We start from the raw sequence: 19,752 nt of genomic DNA, 5'->3' as shown, positions 1-19,752 counted from the left end.
TTTTTTCAGATGGGTTTGTGTTTGTGTTTATGTGTGGTGGTCACAGGCATGTTTATCAGGGGTGTTTGTGTGTGTGCGGATGTGTGTGTGCGTGTTTGTGTTTCAGGAGAGTACCACCCACCTCCCAGCCCCCCCACTCCAGGCAAAGAGCAGGAAGGAGTCCCCGCCCGCCGAGGCTCTGATGGCAAACTGAGGGGGAGGAAGAGAACGAGTGACCCAGCACCTCCCCTGGACTCCGACATTGAGGTGAAACTTCCCCCCACACCCCAGGGGCACCTGACTGCCCTGTCCTGGCTGCCTTTTCCAATGACTAATTACTCACTTCTCCGTTGTTGACCCTGTAATTATATAGTCATTTAAAATGTATGTCTTATACTTCTGCCGCAAATAAATAACCATTTGGAAGCGAACTTCAGGACAAAAAAAACTTGTTTACTTGGATGCACTAGGCACTCACCCAAGCAGTGGAGCTTATAAGACTTCGAACCAACTTAGATATCTTGTAAATCTGTCTGTTGGCACAGGGTTTGAGGTAAACTCGCATTTTTAACCCGATGCAGTCTGTTTTAATCATGATCGTTCATGAATTAAAAAAAAAAAAATATATATATATATATTTTTTTTTTTTTTTTTTTTACTTTCTGCCGGTGTCAGTATTTGGCAGCAGACACCTCCAGGACTTTGCCAGAGGGGACAGTTAGATGAATGGAAGGTGTGCTTGTGTTGGGAGTGTTCTTGGATCCCTGTGAAAATACGGGGACAGTAGAAGTGGAGGCTTTGCGGTGGGTGAGAAGGGGAGAGGAGTGCTCTTCACCAGGCTGATGGCGTGTCCCTTTGTCTCCTTCACTGCAGCGCGTGTTCGTGTGGGACCTGGACGAGACCATCATCATTTTCCACTCCTTGCTCACTGGCACGTTCTCCACGCGTTTTGGCAAGGTACCGTCCTCATTCACCAGCCCTGTTCCTCCACGTACAGATCCTCCGCTGTCTTCACACACAGTCCCTGTTTCACCATCGCACACCATGCCCACCGTATTTGTGAAAGTGCCTCCATTATTGGCTTTACAACACAAAATCTGAGATTATGGAGAGAGAGGCCAGGGAGGGAGAACAAGAAATAAAGCCAGCAAAAGCAGTCAAGCGAAGAGGCAGCAAATGCTCTTTTGTCCATTAGGGGTTTTCCTGATGTTATTTTGTTTTCACACAGTGAACTCGTAATAGGGAGCTGAAGATTTAATCATTTTATCCTTTGACTGCGTACGCTAGTTTCCCTCCCATTCTAATAAACACTTATCCGAAGACAGTTATACGAGCCTTTCCATGCCCCGATTCTGTGCTTTGATGTATTTTGGCGCTTGCCTAATGTACATTATTAAATAGAACGTTAACAATTGCTTCGTGAATTTTTACTTGATGGACGGATCCCACGTACAAAGACCCTGTTTTCAGACATCCTCTGGCACCCCCCACCCCAACCCTGTGAGCATTAACAGCGAGTTTTTTGTCCTCCCCATCACTTACTGTTTGATTGACAGCCGATGGACCCTTATATAAGGCTCCCGGCAGCTGATGAGAGAACAATAGCCCCATTTCTTTTTCTTGGCATGCGGAATGTTTTGAATTCCCACGATCCCTTGCTGGTTTGACGCGACGCGAATGGATGTTTGAGAAGTAGTGCGTGGCCATATATGTGCCGTGTTGTTTCTTTTTCTTTTTGTCATCGGGGGGAAAAAAGGGGGGTGGGGCTCGGAGGGATGACATTGGCTGATGTGCCAAATTCCTCCTTCCTCCCACAAGGTTCCCCCGCTGAACCAGTGAACTTCAATCCGACATGCTCTGACATCAAACCTCAGACATGCAAAAACCATTTGCGCAGAAAAACACTAGATAGTAATGAAAACTCCGAAGAAAACAGTGCACTCTTAGATTATTTATGGAGAGAGACTTGGGGCTCAGTTGGGCAGAAGCTCACTTGATTTACCTTATGACAATGCTGTCGACCACCAGACAAGGAGCTTTGTTTAGTTTAGTTCAGATTTCTATCCTTAAAGAAACAGAATCCTTTTTTTTCTTCCGATTGCATGTTGAGTCAAGACGTCTCCCGCTTCTTCCCATGACAATACAAAGGAGACTCAGCGTGGCAAACAAGTGTTTGGCCTCTGTGAAGCGAGCTTGGGCACATGGAGGAGACAAAATAGTGATGCTGAAAGGCTTTTGATTGTATTACTCCGAAAAAACCCGAGCTGATCTGCTGAGCAAACCACCAAAGTGTATTACACCTCACTAAAAGATCACAATCTGATTAGTGGCTCCAGAGTGGCTCAGATGAGTAATGCACTTGCACCAGATGGTGGTTAAGCACTACGGCCTGGGTTCTAACCTAGCCGTGTCATCCGCTGACAGTGACCAGGAGCCCATAGCTGTGGAACAAATTGGCTTTGTTCTGCTGGGATAGGGATGGGTATGTCAGCCAGAATCCCGTCAGCACACCACTCTTGGCACCCTGCAGCTTGTTCAGGCACCTATGAGTTGCTCAGGTTGCAGAGACATGCCTCCCCACTTTTTTGTGTCTACTTCCTGGTACACTGTTGGTCTTGTAGTGTGAAAAATGCATTTATTTTGCATTTCATTGTATTCGTCATGCCTGATGGACACATGGTAATTACAGAGAGGTTCACTGAAAAAGAGGGAAAAACATAAAAATGAATAAGTTTAGGAAGATGGTAAGACTTCTAATTAGTCTTCCAGTAATAGTGCTTCTCTTGTAGTGCGGTAGCTTTATCAGCAAGACTACTTCAGACAAGAATATACACTGTTAAAACAGAACATGAAATGAAAGTCAAAAACACCAGCTCCCAGCTGTGCACACCACTTTCTTGTGGTTCTCTTAGCTGTAATTACGAACCTAAGCTTCTTACATTGAACGTGCTGACCGCAGCAATAAGGGTGTCTTTCCTTGGCAGGAGATTTTGGGTAATTATCCCAATTAAAGCCAACCCACCCATCTATGCCCCCCCCCCCTCCACCCCCCCACACACACCCACCCCCTCTTCACAATGACTCCGTGTTCTCTGCGGATCAATAGGAGGGGATGCAGGTTGTCAGCCGGCAGCGCTAATCTGACACTCACCTCTGGCTGACACCTTTGCCTTGACGCAGTGCCAAAAATGCAGCCGTTCCAGCTACCCACCCTGGCACACAGCTGAAGGAACAAGGCTGTTTACTGTAATTGTTAACTGTAGAGACTCCCAACGCCGTGCTCTGAAGATTTACATTATCGTCCCTTGTACACATCTTCATCTTTTCCCTTTGTCTTCCCTTTTGACTGAGGCCTGAGGGCAGTATGACATCTGTCCTGTAAACCTCAGGTTTGAATCAGAATGAAGTCAGCCCTGCGTGGGTGAATGATTGACGTAAATATAATCAGACTACCTACCAGGCAGATTAACCTGTTTTGTCACTTAAATCCTTGCATAAACCTAGTGGCCGACCGGGAGAGGTGACTGATGGTACTTTAGAAAAATTCAAAGAAAACAAAACAAGCAAGACACAAATGCTGATTGGAGTTATATTGGATTAGTGTCAGGGCATCTTTGTCAAGCCCACTCTGTTCTGTGCACTTTTAAAAGGCCCTGGAGCCTGTCTCCTGCACTTATCCAATTCCCCGGGTGTTCACATTGCATGTCTGCCTCTCACCATTCCTTACTGTCATATCCAGCGTTTAACCTGCTCACCATATGCACTGGTACACCAGTCTTTCTGCAGTCTAATTACAGTTGAGGGGAATGTACATTCCCTCCCATTGTATCTTAAGCAATCATTTAATCTTAGGGCCTGGAAATACATAGAGGGAATATATAGGTACAGATATGTGGAGAAGTCTGAGTTCAGTGTGGAATCCAGCATGTCATCCAGGAAAAATAAATCTTTGCTCCAGATTTCTAAGTACGGTTTAACCCTTGGTGTCAAGTGATTTTTTTTATGCAGAGCAGTGTATTAGTTTGGGGATAACATCAATTCATTGTGCAGGGCAGTTTTGTTAGGTAAACTGATCGTGCTGTGTTTGTGTGTGTGTGTGTGTGTGTGTGTGGGTTTCCCCCCAAAGGACTCTGCAAAGGCCGTGTCCCTGGGCTTGTGGATGGAAGAGATGATCTTCAATTTAGCTGACTCACGGCTCTTCTTCAACGATCTGGAGGTAAGGTATTTTCCATGCACTCATATAGCGAAGCAAAAGTCACCATACACTCTGACACTTTTACTAATACAAAGATCCATTTTGAAGAGAAAAAGTCTGGAGGATGGGGTGTAAAATCAGCAATATGTTTTAGTTCATACTCATTTAGGCCTAACTCTCATACACTAACACACATAGGCCTCAATTCAATTTAATCTCAGTGCACATTGCCCTTAACTTTGAAAAACAAATTTAAGCAAGTGCTATTTGTATTTATTTCTTACTTTATGAGTTTGACCATCACTTTTAACCTGCTCATCACAAAAATGATATGTGAGAAACAGGAGAAAGGCAGCACTTGCTTAACTTCATTATTCAGAGGTAAGAATGGAATAGACTGTCGTTAGATTGAATAGAGACTGCAGCCTGAAATGGTAGGAGGGTGGGCACTGGATTGTTCGAGAAACCCCTTTTCTCCAGCATTCCATGGCCTTGTACTTACAAAGAGGAGGATTAGAGTCACCCTGATCCCAGAATGGGAAAACAGCCTCCCAGTTGCTAATCACAGGTGTGTGTCTGTCTCTGAAAGGAAAATTAGTCTTGGGGAGGAACGGTTAAAGGAAAGGAGGCCAGCTGAATAATTTTCAAGACAGTTTGTAATGATGTTTTTTGTCTTTGTAATTACGTGTGCCCACAGTCACCGCCTTCTCTCACTACACGTGCATTGAGGACGATGTTAAATTTATGTAATTTCCATTCAAACCTGTCAGCCGAGATGGGGGTTGCTGCGGGGCAAAATAACTGCGGAAAGATTAAGAGCTGGGAAAGTTCAAAGTTTAAAACAGTTCAACCAAGTTATCTGAGCTTTTCTTAGTCAGAAAAAACACTGGTCCAGCGGTGTGTTGGATTAACACTGTTATTCAACTAGCACATAAAATAGAAAATAACATATTGGAATATAAAATTTAAGTTTCTTTTTCCAAAATTTTTTAATAACATTACATATATTGCAAAATATATGTTATAGTATATTAAATTACGAGTATGAAAGCAGCAGTGTTTTTTATTGTGACCAAATTCCAGCAATCCTCAGATTCAGTCCAATAATTTTAGTTAATACCTGTAACAATATATCATGAGTATTTTAGTCTTTAGTCATATTTTGTAATTTATTGACAAATACTACTACTTTTTTCATAACATTAACTTTGACATAGTAATTTACGTGTTATGCTGGCTTTCTCAGAACAGTGTAGGGGCATCGTTAAACTGTAGCTCGTTTTCGTGCGTCATTTGTGGACCCGTATGAAGTTGGGGGATAGAAGTGTGAGCGTGGCGGTCAGCTCCAGCGGGTGTGTGAATCAGGCCCTGGGGCCCCGGCGCTGAGAGCTGGAGCTCGGACGGCCTGGGATCCAGGGATGTGACAGCAGGATGAGGTAGCGTCTTGGTCTGTCTCGGGCAGCCTGAAACGCGATAGCTGGAACTGTCATGCTCCTACAGCAGTGTGAAAGAGATGTGGGACTGAGGGGGAGTTTAGAAGCGGGGGGGGTGAGAGGGAAAAAAAAGGTTAGGAATGAGAAAAACAGATACGGAGACAACATTGTTGTGGCAGTTTCAAAGGACTGCTGTGGCTGGACGGGAAAAGCAGTCGACGGCATGAGGTAGAGAGGGACGCTGTGAGGTAGTGTTTTGTGGAATTTTCGGGGCTGAGTGCGACACTGTAAACTGACCAATGACAATACACCGCTAAGTCTTCACTATTCCACTAATACAGGTCGACGTCTGATATTGTTAACCATTTGACCTCAAAGCGTGCTTCCAGTAGCTGATCCTGGTCCAGTGTATTCTGAAACAGTCTTTCCTATACATGGGGAAGAGAGTAGCAAAAAAATGTCTGCGCAGGAGTGAAGTAATGAAAACGCCCCTATTATCCACTTTCATAACAGATGTCCTTAGCCATGACAGCCGACAGGGTCCTACACAACCTTGTCAAAGCATATGAAAAACAAAAGCTGACTTTTTTTACTGAACCAATAAATACCAAGCATCATCCTGGAGGGTACAGGAGAAACATGCCCCGGGGATTCAAACATGTACTCCTAAGTTCCATTCCACCTTCACCTCTTGCTGCCCTGTGCACAGTTTCCTGTCTCTCTCTTTTTTTTTTTTTAATTGAGCATATCCTCCAGTTGTGCTTCATTGTTCTCTGCGATGATTCATGAAGACAGTGGCAGGTGGCGTAGTGTAAAGGTGATTTGCAGTGTATCCGAGTTTTCATTAGCGTGCGGTGGCGTCAGGTAGAGGTGGTTCGTTGCCACCTTCCCCCAGTTTCAGGGTAATTAAGGCGCCTGAATGTCTTGTCTGCTGCTCCCCCCCCTTCTCTTTCTCTCTCTCTCTCTCTTTCACCCTCCCTCCCTGAGGCTCGTCAGAGTGCAAACCTGTTCATGCACAACTGAAACGGATCTGTGTCTCTAACACATCCCGGTTCCCTTCTTAGGAATGCGACCAAGTTCATATTGACGACGTGGCGTCGGATGACAATGGGCAGGATTTGAGGTACGCTGTTCCCCCTGATAATCTCAGTCTGCACAGCAGTGGAACTTGCAGCAAGAAGGGGGTCTAGTCAACAATGGTGGTGTTCCCAATACCATGTTTTTCTTTGTTTTCCAGTAAATTGCTCTAGTAATCGTAAATATTCCTATAAGCTTTTTGTCATGAGAGAAGACAATTCTGTATTCTATAGGATGTTATGTACTGGTCATTACAATGACATTTTGAATATGGAAATTTTACAACTGAAAAAATTATGGCAATGCCACAGCATTTTTCTCACAGTTAGTCTTTTGCAATAGATTTGACAGCCATTTTCCTCTTCATGTTCACATCGACATAAGCTATTAGACGCAGAAGTACATTTTATCCTTTAGAAAGACACACATAATCCTTCTGAAAGACAGATTTGCCAAGGAATTTGTATTTTGTCTACTCTGAAATTTGTGAAATATGAGTTCCATTCTGTGTGGAAGTGCATTAACAGTGTGCTGTGACTACGTACTTGTGGCTGTGTAAGCCGGGATTCCACTCAGTCTGTGATGTAGTGTTGAGCTTTTTTCCAATCTAGGCTGTAAGACCAGGCATTATGGGTGATACCACTTCTGTTGGCATTAGGTTCAGTGTAAATCAATCTTATTAAAAATGTAAATTATCATTTGATTATAACCTAAGTGGCCTTATATATATATATATATAATACTATGTGGGGCAGCTGTGTAGGGTAGGTAGTGGTAAGTAGCAGGGCTTGTAACCAAAAAAGGTTGCCCGGTTCACTTTCCCACTGGGGCACTGCTGCTGTACCTTTAGGCAAGAAACTTAACCCACAATTGCCTCAGTAAATATCCAGCTGTATAAATGGATAACATGTAAAAATTGAATGACACAATGGCAATGATGTAATGTAATGTAATGTCATTTTTGCAGCACCTACAACTTTGGTGCAGATGGTTTCCAGAGCCCAGCAGGGGGCGCTACATTATGCCTGGGATCGGGGGTTCACGGAGGCGTGGACTGGATGAGGAAACTGGCATTCCGGTACCGCCGGGTCAAGGAGATGTATAACACCTACAAGAACAACGTCGGAGGTGAGAATAAACAGCAACCACAAAGTGCAGGAAAAAAAAAAACAATACGCAAAGCCTGGTCTTTGTATGCATTGACAGAAATGACTAGTTTGCTTCCAAAGTAAAGCTTATTTTAAAGGACAAGGGGAAAATATTTGTGTGAAATCATGTTGACAAGTGGTCCACGTGTCGAGGGCTGCTTGCTGACAGTGAAGGGCTTCCCCTTTTGTGATTGGCAGGCTTGCTGGGCAGTCCGAAGAGGGAGGAGTGGCTTCAGCTGCGCAGAGAGATGGAGGTTTTGACAGACCTGTGGCTCACGCAGGCAGTCAAGGCCTTGGCCCTCATCAACTCCAGGTGAGGGAGAGTTTGCCTTGGAGTGACAGCCAATGTTTGAAGTCACTAGACCCTCTGACAGGCCCTCAAAAAGGCAGTTTAAGCCACTTTTTCTTGGTAGTGCGAGTTCAAAAACTCACCCATACTTGAAATAAAGATAAGTTTATATATTTTACCCCCCTGAATGGCTGGAGTAAGTTGTGCAAAACCAAACCAGTGTAATCCCTTCCTGTAAAACACAAACAAATGTAGAGCTCTCTCTGTCTCAGGAGAATGTGGGCCAGCATCCTCTGCACATGATAAAGGGGTTTAAGCTGTTGGTGTTCTTTAGTAGAGCCACAGCAGAAAGCAGTGAGAGCCATGGGATAAGAAAAATAAAACGCACAAGCGGCTAGCACCAAGCCAAACATATACACAGAGGACGGGAGATTTATTAAAGTTTGGCAAGAGCAAGAGGGTTTATTTAATCTGTGGTCAAAGAGCTATCACCACAGACAAAAGAAGCACAATGAGCGCAAAGAAATAGCCAGGCAGCTCAATGGGTACGTTTGTTGACTTTGCGTCGTGCAAAGTCCTGGGCTGGTGACACACAGTACAACTCACCAGTATTACGATTCATGTGGTGTGTCAGCCGTGACCTCCCCGTTTATGCAGTAGACTGATTATACATGCGTCACCTACACTCACTAGCAATCTTAAAAAGTGTTTATATGTTTCTTATCTCTAACCCAACATGCCTGACATGAAATTGGCATGGTTGTAGGTATAAAATTGCCAGTGTCATCTGTTTGTGTTCCATATAATAAAGCTACTCACCCCCTGGTGTGTTGTTTTCCGTTAACCTTGTACCTGTAAGGTACAGCTATGGCCCACCAAGATCCTCTAAAAGGATAATGCAGTCACTCAAAAACATGTCTCCCGTACTGCTTACCAGCTCTATTACTGTTTGCCTGATGTAGGGCAAAAGTGTGATATAGTGGTAAGAAGGAGGGTTTGTAATCAAAAGGTTGCTGGCTTGATTCCCTGCTGGGGCATTGATGTTGTTACCCTTGGGTAAGGCACTTTAACCCACAATTGCCTCAATTGTAAGTCTGTTAAGTCGCTGTAACTGTAAGTCGCCCTGGATAAGAGCATCTGCTAAATGACCATGTAATGTATGTAAATGAGTGTTAATTTATATTTTGTTCATTGCTGTAGCTGTAATCGTTGTGTTCATTTTAGGTCATCCTGAATAAAGGCACAAGATAGTGTGATGATAATTATTAATCAATAAATGGACAAGACATGTAACCTCTCTTTGTTCACATTTTGTCTTTTAGGCCAAATTGTGTGAATGTGCTGGTCACCACCACCCAGCTCATTCCAGCCTTGTCCAAAGTTCTCCTGTACGGCCTGGGCACGGCTTTTCCCATTGAGAACATCTATAGCGCCACCAAGACAGGTCAGTTAGCAGCAGTTAACAGAAATTAAAGTAATACTTCCAGTTAAATTACAGTGGATTGTTTGTAATTAATTAATAGTTTCCAGTAATTCCAATGAACAACCCACAGTGTGTTGACTGTTATATACAAATTTGCACTGGACAAGGAATTCTGCCGTGCAAATAAACAAAGTAATGTAACCAGTCGAAAAATACAGCGGATTCAGACTTTTTTGGTTGTTGTAATAGATAACGATGCCGATTAGTAATTCCTTTTAAATGATGAGACAAATCATCTGTTGCGTTATTTATGTTTTTATTGTCGTTTCTCCTGTGTGGTAGGAAAGGAGAGCTGCTTTGAGCGGGTGACGCAGCGGTTCGGTCGGAGGGCCGTGTACGTGGTGGTGGGTGATGGCGTTGAGGAGGAGACTGTTGCCAAGAAGGTACAACATTTCCTCTGAAAGCCATTTAATTCAACATTTCTTATTCAATGCTCATGTAGGAATAATCAGATTCAGCTTCTAACGTATACCATTTAACATCTTGCATTTTAGCATTCACATGTACTTTTCTCTCCTTTGCAGAAAAATATGCCATTCTGGAGGGTGTCGTGCAGAGCTGACTTGGAGGCCCTTAGCCATGCACTGGAGCTCGACTACCTCTAGGGGGCAATGGCTGCCCTACCTCCACTTACTTTTCCTGTCCCTGTCCTTGTAGCCTAGCAGTCAAACAGTTGGGCTCACTGTAAGCCACAACACTAAGTCAAGAGAAAGGGGACCAATCTTTGTATCAGCAGGGAATTACGATTTTACTGGAAATTCCACTGGGGCCACAATGCAACAAGTGAGACGATTCAAGGCAAAAAAAAAAAAAAAAGACTTCTTCTGAGGGAAACACATCTTGCATTGAACTTGAGAACATTGTACTGAAAAGGGACCTTAGATGGGAATGATCACTTTTTTTGTTTTTCTTTTTTTTTGCGTGAAATGAATCCTTGATGATACGGTTAACACAGGAAGCAGGTTTTTTTTCTTATAGAAGACAACGGGACTTCAGAAGGTTAGTCAATCAAGGCTTGTTCTTTACTGAGGCCAATATAAAAGGACTCTGATCCGGGTCGCAAGATTGGCATTCATCTTGTTCAGCCCTGATAACAACTGTTTTGCAGGATCGATGACTTTGGGAAATGTGATGTGGGCAACATATAACTGTACTAAAAACTCATAGATACTGTTAAATTACTTTGATAATAGAGGGGTCTGGGGTTTGCTATAGTTTAGGGAGATGTAGGAATAACCTATGGATTTTTTTCCATTTCATGTGATTCATTTTTAAACCTGTAAGACAGACATATCAGAGGAAGTGAAGGAAGTGTTTTGTGTTGACGTTCCTATCATTGCAGGACATCAAGCCAGGACATAGGCAACTCATAAATGGGCTCTATAGAGATGATCAAATACATGGAAAAGGGTGTAAAAATCTGAAATGTTTTGACACTTACATGGTTTATATTACGTTAGGTAATTTATAAGAATATTATTCAATTAATGATCACTACAACATCTCATAACAGTCAGTTTCAATCTTGAATACATTTAATGAAAAAAGTAGACTGTCAGTGATCCTTAATTGGGTTATGGTAAAAGAAACAGATGGTGCCAAAACACTACTGGGTGTTAGGCTATAATTTCTTACTTTTTCCTTTGTCTTCGCTCAACTCGGTGGAATCCTTCTAGATGACAAGCAGGCATCCCTTGAAAATGCACAGCAGTACAGATCAAGCCCATTGGACCGCATACGCAGTACGTGTTGAATGACAGAACAGTTGTTTAATTGCGCTTTTCAGTATGAAATCTGTGTTCACAATCATCTCAGGGCCAAGGCCCAAACTGTGTCTGACAGGATGAAAAGTGTGTAGAGTCTCAAGTCAAGAGGGTCAGTCTCTGCAACAAGTCATTCCAGCTCTCAGTCAAAATCTACGACTAATATGTCTCATTCTTTCTGCATCGACCCTCGACTGTGGGTGCACCCTTAGCTGCTCACTGGGACAATCACTTAATTTATGAAATATTCTTTTTTTTCTCCCTGGGAGGCCTCCTCAGCACTAGGAAATGTGTTGAAAGTAAAGACTGTAAAGTATGGACATTTGGATCCTCTGTAAACGCTGGGCATCAGTGTCAAAAATTGCTGGGTGTATATTTGTTGTTAGTATATTGTTTCTTTCCCTTTACTTTACTGAATGTTCATATGTAACCTGTATGTAATAAAGTGGTATGGGTTGTTTTTGGACTGCATGTGTCTATTACGGTTTTCCTTTTGCTATGATTTGTATATAAGGTTTTTTTTTTAAAACGATCAATTATAATAGAATAATAAAAAGGGTAATCAAAGACTGGAGAAGCTGCTTGAGACAGGTTTTTGTGGAGTTTTCACATTTACTCTTAAATTGACTTTTGAAAAGTCTTCATCAGCAAAGATTAGGATTGGTTTGTACCTAAAACATACATATAATCTGTATGCAACCAAAGAATGTGAGGGAAATGTGCATTCATTGGGGTCTGGGAGAGAAATGTATCAACTGACAGGAACAAAGTATTTTCACTGAGGATTCGATGCGAGGGGGAGTTGTTTAACCTCTCCCTCCTACTGTATGTAGCGTTCATTCTATACCTCTGCTGCCTCCCTTAGCATCTGCTGTCTCCTGGCATTCCTGTTTGGGCCAGACCTTCCACCCTCATCAACCCCAATATTGCAGGTTCCCTCTTCTCCCCAAACAGACCACCCCTGGTCCAGCGCTCAAACACACCACCCCGTCTCCACGCCCTCATGACTGCTTCTCAACAGATGGGCAGAGTGCTTTTAGCGCCGACCCGCCAGAAAAAACATGAAACACAAGAATTAGACCAAATTGAAACCATGGTAGCAGATCAAGACGGAATTCCTCTGTGATTTCGCAGGCATCCGCGGATCGGCACACAGTTGCCGCTGCTGCTGCTGCTGCTGGGGGCGGGGAGGTAGGCAGAAAGCAGAGGCTGGGTTTCGGGGACCAAGGGGACAACAGGCCATTGAGTCCAGCTGAGGGGTAGTTCAGCAGGGCACGTGGGAGGAAGAGGCATTTGCCCGGCAGCACCGTGCTCATCACTCGCACATCTTCCACAGACCACTTTTCTCTTTTCAATGTTTGGAAAAGATGGTCAGTTCCAAGCTTCTGTACAAAAACACATGTTTTTGGTAGTAAAACTGCCAGCCACGCTTTCCCTCTAATGGAGCCCATAAACAGAAGACAAAGGATTAGAAGAAACCTTAGGATTTCTCTCTTAAGAGGTTTTGAGCCCAGGGCTACACTAAAGAGTTGTTTAAGCCAAACACAACAAGCCAAGGACTTCAAACACTGCAGGCTTTAAAAGGACCGAGTCAGTCAAGTCTCCTTGGGGAAACGCCCGCAGGATAAGATGGCCGAGAGGCTACGGCTATAGTTTTCTCCTGCAGAAGTGATTGATTGTGACGGACACGCTGCCCATCCAAAATGAGCCACACAACAGGGTGAAGCTTCAAGATATTAAAGGCTGCTATGGACTGATTATAAACGATACATTTCTTTATGTCAGGTAGGCAGAAGCAGTATGGAGTTACCATGCAGTTCGCTTGAAAATGATGGGCAGTGAGGGGGCCCAGGCGCCACTCCTGTCCATTACTGCAGGGATCAATCTCACGCTTTGCGCCGCCCATCAATCTGTCTGAGGACCATGTGAAGTCCGACTCAGTGTTTTATCAGCTGCCGGGAGCAGCCCAGAGGCAGCCCTTAAGCCAAGAGGGGTGTTACTGGAGCAGACCGAGACGAGAAAGCATTTTCACATAAACGACAGATGCCGTTTGTCATACTGCAGCCATAAGAACAAAGTCTGCCAAGGATATCATTACAAATTATATTTTGATAGGAGGAATCACAACATTACGCATACATATCTCTATTGAGTCCTGTCCTTTAAACACAAACCACTTTGAAAGAAACTAATTATTAACTTTATCAATACTTCATCATAATTATTCAGCATGCTGTGATCTTTTGACAGCTTCTAAACATTTAAGGTGCTAAGTCTCCCCGAGGGGACATCTTCGCTCATTGCTCTATGGAGCTGTCAGATCATTCGTCAGCAACGCGGGAAGTCATAATAAATTGATTCTAGGGACATTCTGTCACCCACAGCACAATGCAGATGCATGTACTCTAATAACCTCTCATTTACTAGATTAGCTGAAAACAGAAGTCCTCAATGGTACTTATATTTTTTTCTTTGAACATGATAATAAGGTACAAAAATCTTTTGACAAAACATTACATTCCCTCAGTCCTTGAGAACTACAAAAGATCTGGAGTTTCTTTATAAAAACAACATCAGCATAACATATAATAGCATTATTATTACTGATATTGAGAGGGCATTTAAGCACCATCGTCATTGTTAAAATGGAATGAAAGTAATATGGGGGCATTTTAATCTTTTGTAAAATATATCAGTTGATATGTTAGGAAATAGGTCCCCCTGCTGCACAGACTGGGCATTACAAATTCCTGTTGTTTCTTCATGTTGTTTGTATGTATAGAAATTATTCAACAGCAACATAGCTTTGAATTACAGAATTTTTGTTCAATGTATGTTCAGCAGACACATCTTTGGCTGCAACAAATATGCACTTTTTTATTATCGCATATCAAACCTGGGGAACACGTTCTATATTAAATTGTCTTGTAAACGGCGCCTAAAATTTTTAAACAGTTACTGTCGTCGTCAAAGATTGAGGTTTTCCAGTCTAAGCCTATCAATCGCTTTTGGCCCCAAGATACCATATTGCTGTTGCGGTAGCCGGGAAATACACTATATGGACAAAAGTATTCGGACGCCTGACCATTACACCAACAGGGACTGTAATGACATTGTATTCAAATACATATACTTTAATATGAAGTTGGTCCCCCTTTTGCAGCTATAACAGCTTCCACTCTTCTTGGAAGGCTTTCCACAAGATTTTGGAGTGTAGCAGAGCTGAAGTGATTTGCTCGTGTGAGTCCTGCGTAAAGCCTAGGGTTGCCACCTGTCCCGGTTTTGCCGGGATTGTCCTTTTTTGAGCGACTGTCACGGAAAATTAATCTTTCCCGGGACACGAATTGTCCCGTTTTTTTTTTTTTTTTTTGCGAAAATGTACTTCTAATATAGAATTTCATGGTTTCAAATAAAACCTCATTTGGTTTCCTTCTACTACTATTCTGTTTTCTTCCTGGTTATGTTTATACATCCAATCCTGTGCCCGTAAGCGGGTAAAAACTGGTAAAACACGGCGACGATTGGCCATATCTATACTTTTATTTGATTGGTAGCGGAAATACGAACTCTTACCTTATTGACAAGCAACTGCCCGGGCTGTCGGTCTGCCATGCGCATCCACATCCACGACCCCACGGTGAGTTCAGTTTGTAGCTAGAGCTAACGCTATTATTGTTTTTGTTATTAACTTTCTATTTATTTTGTGCTCCCCCCTCCCCAGCAAGATACCACCCGTTATATTTGCAAATGTAGACTGTATGGCTAGGTGCTTGATTTTATACACCTGTGGCAACAGGTCTGATTGAAACACCTGAATTCAATAATTAACATGTGTGGCCAAATAATTTTGTCCATATAGTGCAGGGTTCAAACATTCGCAGCCAATCCAGACTTAACCTTTAACCATTATAAGATAAACAGCTAAACCGATCCTAGATCAGCGATTACGGATCACGTCTGTCGATGCTGTACGCATGCGCGCTTACGAAGGAAAGACGCGTCCTGTAACACAAAGGTGAAATGTCATCCAATCGCAAAACGGGACTTGTTCCGCATTATCCAATAGCAATTCAGAGCTTGGCCCGTGCTAGACGCAATGCTCTGTTTTATTATGCCCAAACTTTGCAGTGTCTGGTGTCCGTTTTTGTTGATCTAAAAAAAACTTTATTTATTATTACCTAGGTTACATTGTCGTCTTTAGCTTACGTAGCTATACTACTCGTTTTCCTGACTGTTGTTGGATTTAGCTGAGTAGTGTAACTTCTGATAACAGAGGTTCCCCAGCGCAGTATTTTACAGGAAATTGCCAACGGGAAAGGTAAGTCGAGTACGCAGGGCCGCACAGTGATGTAGTCAACGTTAGATCGGGTAATCTAACTACCTACTTAGGTAATTGTCGAGTTTGTTCGAGTTAGATGTTCTTTTGATAACGTTGGCGAATGTTTTCAAGGACTTTTGCCCGCAGCTGAGGTTTATAGCTAGTCAGCCCGCCATCGTTAGCTAGCGAGATAGCTGGCTAACTGTCTAATTACAGTCACTAACATCTGCTATTTAGCTGGTAGCCTAATACAATTTTAGGTAGAAGACAAGCTAGCGATATATGGCTTACTAACAAGACACCACCAGCTGTTGAAAGACGGAGGCTCTGGCCTTTCATTGCTACCTAGTCAAGCTACGTATGCCAATGTTTACATTGTTGCCTTGCTAGTTTGGCGCTGGCAATGACCAAATCTAGCTCAGCCATTTATTTAGAGTAGTTAGCTGAACCTTCACACTCATTTTCGCTGTAGTTTTCTTCATTTTGAACTTGCCAATAAAGGCTATGTCTAGCATCTTATTTGCCCTCACTGTAACCAATGTGTGAATTAGGAGTCACGTGCTAATTTCCAGGGGTACATAATTTGTGCGTATTTTAAAAAACCAAGTTCTTATTCATGGTACTTCAAAATGTAAGCACCTAGCGCTTTCATCTAATGCTTCTTGCAAAACAAAGGTACTTAAATATATAAGAACACATGAACAACAGTACATACAGATATTGTTGTACATACGGGTCGGCCCACGTTCGAACGTGCTAGTACGTCACACAAATCTACCTTATCCCGTGCCATACTGGAAACACACGCTACGTGCTTCCATAATTTCAACAACATCTGTTATTTCAACAACATCTATTATGCAAAAATGCTGATTAAGTGCTGCATAAAAGGGTTAGACTTGAGTGGTTCTCTAACAGCTACTCCAGAGTCTTTTCAGACCCCAGTTAGCCAAAAGTTACCTATGGTGGGATGAGACGGGTGAGAGGTACACTTTTAATCTCTCTCTTTTATCAGTTGGCCAAGGGTCGCCTACGTTTTACATGCCTGATACATCTAACAAGATATTCCTCATGGGCTTATGTTTACAAGAAAACTCAGTGTTTTTTTTATGGGGATACTGTGTTGGGTCCTATTTCAGGCCAGGAGTAAGGTGGAGGTGGAATCGGACTGTATGTTATTAAGGTGTGTTTCTTTTACAGGGACCGGGTAAGAGGAGGGTTGGGGTTGGTATCAGGCAGCCAAAAGCACCCTTTCCTGTCAGCTGTCTGGGGCTCCCGGCTCTCCTCCCTACGGCTTAGGAATGGCGAGCCATTTCCGCAGTTACATATGGGATCCGGTTCTCATCATATCCCAGATCATACTGATGCAGTGCATCTACTACAGTTTCCTGGGGTTGTGGCTGGCTGGGGTAGACAGCCTTGTGCAGAACAACCGGTCGCTGGACCAGATCTTCAGCTATGAGGTGAGTCCTCCAGTTTGTTCATTTCTTAAAAGAAAATTGCAATGTAGATACTAGGGGCAGCAGTGTAGCATAGTGGTAAGGAGCAGAGCTAGTAACCAAATAGTTTCTGGTTTGATATCCCCTCTGGAACACTGTGGCTGTACCATTGGGCAAGGTACTTAACCCCGAATTGCCTCAGTAAATATTCATCGGCATAAATGGATAACATGTAAAAGCTCTACACTGTGTAAGTCGTTCTGGATATACCTCTCTGCTTCTGATACTGCCAAATTAAGCAGGGATTTACATTATTATGTTACCTTATAAACATTTAGCAGATGCTCTTATCAAGAGCAACTTGCATCAGTTAGTGTTTTTATAATGTTATCCATTTATACAGCTGGATATTTACTGAGGCAATTGTGGGTTAGGTACCTTGCCTAAGGATGCAGCAGCAGGGCCCCAGCAGGGAATCAAGCCAGCAACCTTTTGGTTACAAGTCCTTAACCACTAAGCTACAAAGCTGCCCTGTGTTACAGTGTTAGCAAACTGACTGACACAGTTTACCTGTGCTTGCAGCTTCTTGGGTTCTCTACACTCCAAGGCCGACTCTCAATGATGGCATTCATCCTGAACTCACTCACATGGTAGGAAAATGTGCTTACTTCCACGTCGCCACCCCTCCCCAGCCTCAGTTTCCTTCAGTATGATGTCAGTCGTTATTGGCTGTTCATTAAGTGCATGGCCTTCTCTTCCCGTCTTGACAGCGCCCTTGGCCTGTGGTTTTTCATCCGGCGCGGGAAGCAGTGCCTGGACTTCACTGTCACCGTCCACTTCTTCCACATGATTGGCTGCTGGATCTACAACACCCACCTCCCCGCCGCCCTCTCCTGGTGGCTGGTGAACGTGGCGTGCATGGCGCTCATGGCGGTGATCGGGGAGTACCTCTGCATGCGGACTGAGCTGCGCGCCATCCCCGTCAACAGCGGGCCCAAATCCAACCTCTGATCCCAGCCTGTTCCCTCTCCACGGCGGCAGGGCCTCCCACAGATCTCAAAAGAGACAGTAAGCGCTGTGCTTTAGAGTGACCCACCGGCGTGTGGGGGGGAAGTCACAGGGTGGAATCACTGAGGTGGTGGGACGTACACCACAGCAGCAGCAGCTGCAAGTGCGTGTGGACACGGATCTGGGGAACATCCGTACACTTTGCAGGGGATTAAAGTGAGCTGTGGGACTCAGCAGTCACCCCCCCAGTGGTGGTGATTGTTTGTTTTACATATCCGGCTGTGTTTATGTGTAAACCTCTACATTCTGTTAAATTGCAGGCTCATGGTTTCCACACCTACCTGAAATTCCACTTCCACTGTGTGCTGAAAAGGATCGGTTTTTCAAAAAAAATTGGGTCAATTTAAAACGATTGAATTTAGAGTGGTTAGTGGTGGGTGCAGTCTGACCTGAGTTTTTTTTTTTTTAATTTTTTTATTGCGTCATAAAGTTTATCTCAAGACGTGTTGAGGGTCAGTGTCCATGTCCATTTAGTTGTATTAGCAGTGTTTACTGTAATCATGTTACACAAGAATTCATAGCTGTTTTTATAAGGGCACTCTGCCCCCATCCCCTCTGTCCAGTGCTGCTCCTGTGCTCTGGAGCATCCAGCACCCATGTTCTAGATGTAGCACTGCTATGTCTGATTCTGAAACATGTAATCCATCATTGGGTACAGTGTCCTAATGAATTTAGTCTTGTGTTTCACAAGCGCAATGCCTGTTCATTTGTCTGCACTTTCATTGTATGCCTGAGTTCAGTCTTGCCTCACACAGAGCTGAGCTGCACCCTCTTTGCTTTAGCAGCTGTGTTCTTAGGCATTCTGCTGAAGTACAGCAAGAAATGGTTAAGATTCAGTTATTTTATGAATCTCTGTATTCCCCTGAACTATTATAGTGTGCCGTTCCCTGCTCAAATACAGTTTGATAAATGCGTATGCATTCTGATTTAAACTTGTTGTTTATGACAGTAGACAGAACTGTATTTCATTTTTTTGTCTGTTGAAATGTATTAAGAAAATATTGTCTTTCGGGTTCCCCAGGCTGGGATTCGTGTTGTGTGCTGTTTAGCTCCTCTGTCACATGGCGGGGACTCTAGACACTGAGTGCTGTTCTGGTGCGTGCTTTGCTTTCTCAAGTCAGTCTGTGTCATCAAGATCACGCGGACACTCTGATGCTGCCAGTGTGCAAGATTTATTCATTATTTTTCTTCTTTTTGATAAAACTGTCCCAACCCAGCTGACTTTAAAAAGTTTTAACTAATAAAAAGACTGTGTTGGTGTTAGGAAAAGTTGCTCTCTGAGCACAGTTATAAGGGAGTCACTAGCTCAACTATTTCTTATGGGGAGAGATACAAATAAACAATTCAGCACTGGTAATATATTACTGAATGAGTGTATTTGAGTATACTACAGAGAGTGTTGAAAATCGTAACGGAATAGCCCTTTAACGAAAACTGGAAAAGATTTGGCCTTTGCTCATGGCACTGTTTTCACAGATAATTCTCAGTATATCTGATATAACCAAAATAACCCTAAAGGGGGCGCCCTTGGTCATGTTAGTAAGCCTGTCAGAATGTTTC

The 19,752-nt window shown here is 43.3% G+C and overlaps 2 protein-coding genes across 4 annotated transcripts in view; both read left to right on the top strand.

Annotated features, from left to right (window-relative positions):
* Positions 1–11,730, top strand: part of eya2 (EYA transcriptional coactivator and phosphatase 2) — a 29,954-nt gene extending 18,224 nt beyond the window's left edge. For both annotated transcript variants that reach the window (XM_036531272.1, XM_036531271.1), the window contains exons 9-17: positions 107–246; positions 853–936; positions 4,106–4,195; positions 6,672–6,730; positions 7,652–7,812; positions 8,031–8,145; positions 9,444–9,565; positions 9,887–9,987; positions 10,129–11,730. In XM_036531272.1, coding sequence (XP_036387165.1) covers positions 107–246; positions 853–936; positions 4,106–4,195; positions 6,672–6,730; positions 7,652–7,812; positions 8,031–8,145; positions 9,444–9,565; positions 9,887–9,987; positions 10,129–10,209 — 953 coding nt within the window. In that variant the 3' untranslated portion in view covers positions 10,210–11,730. The remainder of the gene's footprint in view (positions 1–106; positions 247–852; positions 937–4,105; positions 4,196–6,671; positions 6,731–7,651; positions 7,813–8,030; positions 8,146–9,443; positions 9,566–9,886; positions 9,988–10,128) is intronic.
* A 3,218-nt stretch (positions 11,731–14,948) lies between these two features.
* On the top strand, positions 14,949–19,076 carry sys1 (SYS1 golgi trafficking protein). Of its 2 annotated transcripts, none has more exons than XM_036531274.1 (4): positions 14,949–15,004; positions 16,886–17,148; positions 17,707–17,774; positions 17,895–19,076. In XM_036531274.1, the coding sequence occupies exons 2-4, from the start codon at positions 16,987–16,989 to the stop codon at positions 18,133–18,135; spliced, it is 471 nt and encodes a 156-aa protein (XP_036387167.1). In that variant the 5' UTR covers positions 14,949–15,004; positions 16,886–16,986; the 3' UTR covers positions 18,136–19,076. The 2 variants fall into 2 exon arrangements, with proteins under 2 accessions (XP_036387167.1, XP_036387166.1); XM_036531273.1 differs by lacking the exon at positions 14,949–15,004 and adding an exon at positions 15,460–15,685.
* Positions 19,077–19,752: the final 676 nt, after the last annotated feature.

Source organism: Megalops cyprinoides, chromosome 6 (genome assembly GCF_013368585.1).
Source record: "Megalops cyprinoides isolate fMegCyp1 chromosome 6, fMegCyp1.pri, whole genome shotgun sequence".
Classification (NCBI taxonomy): domain Eukaryota; kingdom Metazoa; phylum Chordata; class Actinopteri; order Elopiformes; family Megalopidae; genus Megalops; species Megalops cyprinoides.
This window is presented reverse-complemented; position numbering and strand designations above follow the sequence as displayed.

Bases quoted from the DNA above. Each gene is read 5' to 3' on its own strand.
- sys1 (XM_036531274.1), top strand. From the start codon at position 16,987: ATGGCGAGCCATTTCCGCAGTTACATATGGGATCCGGTTCTCATCATA. The intron at 17,149-17,706 runs GTGAGTCCTCCA...CTGTGCTTGCAG, and splicing joins ACCAGATCTTCAGCTATGAG to CTTCTTGGGTTCTCTACACT. The intron at 17,775-17,894 runs GTAGGAAAATGT...CCGTCTTGACAG, and splicing joins ATCCTGAACTCACTCACATG to CGCCCTTGGCCTGTGGTTTT.